Raw genomic sequence first — 6,046 nt, 5'->3', positions numbered from 1 at the left:
AGCTCATGGTGGGCATGACTTACCCTACTACCCACTTTCTCAAGATGGGAGCTTATTTTCCAGGCCCTGTTCAAATGCTCTGTTAATCTATATCATGGGATAAGTCATCTACCACTTCCTGCACAAGGCCTGAAGGCAAGATAAACACTTGACATTCACCTAAAACTGAAACATAAAGTACATATGTGAATTCTGTGTGCTTCAGGAGATGACAGAACCTGACTGGAAACTGTAATTCCTTGGTCTAGAGGACCAAGAGGCCCCCTAGAGAGAATACAACAAAAGACCTTGGTCTAAATCTGTACTAAATTTTAGCAGAATGGGCCCAAAAATAAGGATTTCTTTTAAACTTTCAATCTACAAATTAGAAATAGGAAAACTTGAGCTGAATTCATTATATTTAAGTTACTTCATAGGAGGAGCTACTGCAGCTGCAGTTCCTGCTCCACTCTAGTTACACTTCAGCACTAAAACTAATTGTACTGACACATGTACATCCCACAGAAGCCACATTTTGACAGCAGTACCTGAATGGTGTTATCAAGGTTTGATATTAAAAACCTCCATTCCTACCAAGAAGAAAACACTCTGAAGCTCAAGGATGAAGTGGGTCCTTCATTATCATCCAAATAATTAATGCAGTAAGAAGGAGTAATTGAGATAACAGTTGAAGAAAAAAGGAATTGTATTTAATATTTAAATGCCTAAGGCTAGAACTGCTACACAAATTGCATGATGAATTCTAGTGAAATAAGACGTGATCTGAGTACAAAAGCTGGAGGAAAAAATGCTCTCACTTTCCAGAGGCAATAAGGTAGTTTCACTATACAAAGTCTGAAAGTACAAAATCACCTGCAGATCTTTCCCTCTGCACTGTGATCTCTGCTCAGTATTGGGCATTCAGTAGTTCTCTCTTTCTGTGTGTGTTTTTCAAAAGGCCAAGGAAAAGTGCATAACCATCTTTAAGAACTTATTGCATCTCTCTTGCCACATTTGGCTACTTTTTCAAGTCATTCTGATATATGGTGGAGGTTTGGATGTGTCTTCTTCTGCATCTACATCCTGGGCCAGAAACCGATCTCTGAAGTTAAAAATTCTCCCCCCAGGGCCTGTGTGAGAAAAGAAAGAGAAAACCATTAAACCTGGTATAGATGTTTGCACAAAATCCTGAGGATCCTGTTAATCCCTTTGGTTAACAGGATTTTGGACTGGGATGTAAATCTTATTCAGAATGTTCCTTCCTCATCCCTGGTGAACATCCAGATACATGGAGGCAAAAGAGTTACTCACTTTGTACAGCACAAACCATTTCCACAGTCTGATTTTGGTCCTCACTAGGTTGCAACCATTCCTATGAAAAAAACAGCACCATCAAATACCTCACCTGGAAATTTGTTCAAGAAGATACACCTGAACTCATTTTAAAAGTCTGTGCAGTTCACTCCTCCTAACAAGTTTTAGTTTGAAAATTTAAAGCAGGCTCACGTTACCCACTCAGTGTCTTTATTCAGGAACAGCTGCCTTGTGGCCTGCACCCATTAACTCCTTACCAAACCAAATGGTCTGATGTACATGTTTAATGACACAGCATCAGAATTGCTCTAGTAGAGAAGTAATTGGTATTTATTACTGAGCTCACTTAGCAGAGACACTGTGTGCACCACCACTTGAGGCAGACTCCTTATGAACGAGAAGTAAATGATACATGTCAGCACCCCTACACTTCACACACAGTACAGGAGATACTTTTATTACTGAAGTTCCAGTGTTTAAGTACCAGTGAGTATTCGTAATGCTGCACCAGAAGCAACTGTTGGCTTAAAGATGAGAGAAGCAGTTTTTGAGGACAGCAGGATTTATGGGAAATGGGACCACAGTAGCTTCACCACAAATGGTTTGGAAAATAGAGATAACCTATATTAGATCTTACGTGAGACTGTAAATAAGAGGAAGATAGTAAAAGGAGAAAATATAAGAAATATAAAACCCTTCTAACATCCCACTTGATTTCTTAGAATTACCCTGCATGACTGACGTAGGAGCTGAGACTAGATTTATAGGAGAAAAACAGACTTTCTCCCCAGTTTCTTCCCCTCTCACCTGCACTCAGTATAAATAAACTTGTGCCCTGGGCTCCTCACTCACCATCCCAGTTACACTGTCATAGCAGGAGCAGCGTGGAAGACTCAGGCATCCCAAGTAAGCCATGGCCAGCACAAAAAATGCACTGCAGATGGATACAGCCAGCATGGCTATGTTAGCACCCTTGACAACTTTATTGAGTACAAACCTCTGCAAACAGAAAAGGAGACAGTAAAGCCATATTCAAAAAGTGACACTCCCCACCAAAAAATAATCTAATGACTGCAAGAATGCTTTGATTGCCTGATAGGAGATTGATTCGTAGTCAGTGTTATTTAACGTTTTTCTGTGTTCTGAAAAACAAACCAAGTGTGAACCTCAAACAGAGCAAGCAGTGAAGTAAGGCTGATGATTAAATGTAAGATGCTGTGCAATGGCATGGGGTTTGGAAATAGCTTTAACAATGAGTAAAAACCCAAGGAACGGCTGCTCTTCTTCATACTGAATATGAGAAACATCATCTTGCTGCACTGCACCTTATAGATTTGTCCTGCAATAAACTAATGATCAGCTTCATCTATCTGGAATGCCTTCACCCCCACAGCAAGCCATTGCTTGTAGGTTGGAGATACAAAAGGGCTTCATTACTTCTCTTCAGCTGTACTGTGGAGGATACACTTGAAATAACACCAGGTTTAACCAGCTGACCTGTAACTGCTGTTAACTTTATCACCTGAGGTGCCTGCTGGAAAGATTCGAGCCTTGAAATCACTGTCTCAAACCAGGGCAGGGATACTCTCAGCACATTTCCCTGAGCAGCACCAGTATTTTTTCATGGCTCAACCCACACCACCCCTTTGCACTCAGAAGCAAAAGCAGCCAACCTGACCTAGTGTCACCCCTCCTAGAAATCTGGTTCTGTTTGTAAGCCACATCTGGTACTGTTTGCAGATTAAGGGCGTCATGTTCCCAGTAATAATCATTATATCAATACTTACAGTATGGATAACATGGACTGGGGCAGAACTCAGCTCCTCCTCTTCACCATACTTCAGTGTGAAGGAGCTGTAAACTATTACAATGAGGATGGCAACACAAGAGACTATGGAGGCAACTATCAGTACATTCACCTAGATAGATAGAGAATTTTAGTGAGAAAAAGAAGGGGAGCAGGAATTAAAGTTGTCGTTTGGCAAATACAAGCATTAGATGTAGTCTTTGACCTACCATAACAATACAATGTCCCCAGTAGCAACAGTCACTTAGAAGCCAAACACAGAGAAGTAGAGGTTTTCATAATACTGAGTTTCTGAGCTACAGCCGAGTCCTGAATATTAATCAGAGGTGCTTCCCAAAGACTTTGTCTTAGAGCTCTCTTACTTATATACAATATCCCCTGTTGGAGTTTACACGGCTGGAGAAACCTGACTAGGAAATGCAAGCCTCTTATTTCATATTTTAGTGTACACAGTGCTTAACAACATGAAGGACCACCAAAAGAAAAGCATTGAAACCAAGTGTTTTTACAGATTTTTGCTTTTTGTTAGGCCCAGTGTCTGTCTGCTACAGCAGAAAGCAAGGCAACACTGCATCCTCCTCTCGCTTATGAACACAGCAGCTTTTGTGAAGATAACTCAAAGAAATAAGCTCTTAATCCTGCAGGAGGACCGATCAGATCATTCCCTCCTCATATTGCTTTTGATTGCCCCAACATATTGCCCCTGCCCCATACATACAAACACCCATCTGCCCCTCTAGCTTACAAGAAATGGATTCTTCCTCTGTGAGGAGAACAAAGCCAGGATGCCTGGGACTCCCATCACCTGTAGAGCACAAAAGGAGTTGGCAACTGGGAGACTAGTATCAGATTTGGAAGATAAACTGCTACAGAGTAATGAAAAGCCCTTGTTTTCAAGGCTTGGATCAGAGTAATGGCTGCATCAGACATGGGAAGAGAATTGCTCATATTCTCTTTTCCTCTGTAGCATCTCCTGGGGGGCAGGACACGGGTGAGATGCATCTTGCTACGTGCACAGCCTTGCTACTGCTAATTAGAGCTTTATGGGTAGGGCAAAACAATGAAACTGATTGAATAAGTCTGATTTAAGGTGGTCCATATACACCTTGTAGAGGAAAGAAATATACTAATGAAAGGAGATAGGTAGCCTCTGCACTAGAGAGAGCTCTTCAGTGCAATTTCCTTGCAGCATGGCTCAGGAGGGTAAATCAGGGTGCTGAATGCCAGGGAGCAGGGACACCTCCTGCCCACTCCTCACTGCAGTACCAAAATTAGGGGCACTGTGCTGTGGGACAGAGATCATCACCCAGATGCTCATCTACCCGACCAGATAATGAAGTGTTTCCCTCCTAATCTTTGGTGGCTTCTCTGTGGTCACTGTAGTTCTGCAAAAAAAACCCCCTGTCAATTGTCACTATGCCCCATTTTCTACATTATCCAGCAGAAATGTATTTAATTTAGTTCCTTCAGAGGGAAGTCTGCTTGCACTCCTCTGCCTATATCATGATAAGGAAATTTTTATTAACTGAGTTCAAAGGATAAAACAAGGGAAGAGCTGGCAAGAAATCCTGGCTTCCCTCCCCACTACCAGTATGAGTACTAGGAGGTAGCAGTGGGGAGAAAAAGCACTGCAGAACAAAGCATAGCAAACATAGCACGAGTTTACCATGCCAGCCCAAATTGGAGCTCTGGATTTGCCCAGCTGAGACTCTGTTCTGAAAATGCCATCTATGAACCCACTGGTGACACACACAGTGCTGAAGGCTATCTGGAACATCCCCAGCACGACCATGTTCTTCTGGTTAAAGATGAAGTATCGATACCGATCCATTCTGCTCTGATTGCCACATAAACCCCCGAACACAGAGACTGGCGAGCTGTGCCAAGGCCTTCCAGGGTCGGGAGAATGGCTCTTCCTAGGCAGGAGAGAGAGAAGGGACAGGAGCATCAGCACCCCGTGGGCACCGGCTGGTGCGCAGGACCGGTACCACGAGTAGAGGGCTCACTCCTCAGTGACCGAAGGCAAGCGGCCTTTTGGGAAGTCCCTAGGGCTACTGCCTGGCAGGTGACTGGCACACCATTCCCGATGTTTCTGGAGCGGAATGTGGGATCGTCACCTCAAACCCCACCGCTGACCTTCTCCCTTCGGGGTTTCTGCAGCCCACAGAGGCGCAGGGGCCCGGGTTCTGTCCCATTTGGAAGTTAAGCTCTGCACCTCTCCAGGAAGGTGCTGCTGCTCCCTTCGGGCAGCCAGCGCAGAGCCCCGACCCTCCCCGTGGGTGCTGCCGGTCACCGCACGCCCTCTCCGGGGGCGGCTCCAGCCCCGTCTCCCGTGTCCTCCCGTGTCCCCTTGTTCCGTCCCGATCCCGCTGGCAGAGCCCTCACCTGCAGCGGCACCGGCCCGGCCGGCATTCCCCGGGCAGCGTCGGGAGAGCTCCTACTCCTCGCCCGGGGAAAGGAGTTCCGAGCCTATGCCAAAAGAAGCCGGCGAGATCGGGAAATCCTGCCGACCCACACAGGGACGCGGCTACTCCGTCCGCCCCCTCCCGCCTCGCCTGCAGCCGGGAGCAGCCGCCCCGCCCCGGGGCACGCCCGGGCTGCCGGGACCTGGCACTCCACCCAGCCCTTCTCCACAGCAATTGCGCCTTTTTCTTTTTTTCCCCTGCAGCTGTAAGTGCTGTTTCACACGACATACGTGCGCAATACTGTGAGTTGGGGAAAGTGGCACAGGTTGCTCAGAGGTCTTGTTGGATGCCACATCCCTGGAAGTGTTCAAGGCCAGGCTGGATGGGGTTTTGAGTAACCTGTTCTAGTGGAGGGTGTCCCTGCCCGTGGTGGGGGAGCGGAACTAGATGATCTCTAAGATCTCTTCCAATCTAAACCATGTTGTGATTGTAAGATTCCATGAAACTCTACACATACAGTTAATGACTTGTGTGATCAGTT

General features: G+C 45.7%; 1 protein-coding gene across 5 annotated transcripts; it reads right to left on the bottom strand.

Moving 5' to 3' along the window:
• Window positions 1-595: 595 nt before the first annotated feature.
• Window positions 596-5,808, bottom strand: LOC116444453. 5 transcript variants are annotated; one of them, XM_032109866.1, is made up of 7 exons: window positions 5,486-5,808; window positions 4,767-5,016; window positions 3,846-3,905; window positions 3,081-3,212; window positions 2,146-2,292; window positions 1,291-1,351; window positions 596-1,109 (listed from the first exon to the last, which is right to left on the bottom strand). In XM_032109866.1, exons 1-7 carry the CDS (start codon window positions 5,791-5,793, stop codon window positions 1,006-1,008), a joined length of 1,062 nt encoding a protein of 353 aa, XP_031965757.1. In that variant the 5' UTR covers window positions 5,794-5,808; the 3' UTR covers window positions 596-1,005. The 5 variants fall into 5 exon arrangements, with proteins under 5 accessions (XP_031965757.1, XP_031965760.1, XP_031965759.1 ...); XM_032109869.1 differs by having other exon boundaries at window positions 4,924-5,016; window positions 5,486-5,600; XM_032109868.1 differs by lacking the exon at window positions 1,291-1,351.
• Between the last annotated feature and the right edge of the window lie 238 nt (window positions 5,809-6,046).

This window comes from Corvus moneduloides, chromosome 5 (genome assembly GCF_009650955.1).
Source record: "Corvus moneduloides isolate bCorMon1 chromosome 5, bCorMon1.pri, whole genome shotgun sequence".
NCBI lineage: Eukaryota > Metazoa > Chordata > Aves > Passeriformes > Corvidae > Corvus > Corvus moneduloides.
This window is presented reverse-complemented; position numbering and strand designations above follow the sequence as displayed.

Coding starts and splice junctions, on each gene's coding strand:
- LOC116444453 (XM_032109866.1), bottom strand. CDS start 5,793: ATGTCGTGTGAAACAGCACTTACAGCTGCAGGGGAAAAAAAGAAAAAG. Junction 5,017..5,485: donor CCGGGCCGGTGCCGCTGCAG/GTGAGGGCTCTG, acceptor TCTCCTGCCTAG/GAAGAGCCATTCTCCCGACC. Junction 2,293..3,080: donor CAGTCCATGTTATCCATACT/GTAAGTATTGAT, acceptor TTCTGTTTGCAG/AGGTTTGTACTCAATAAAGT.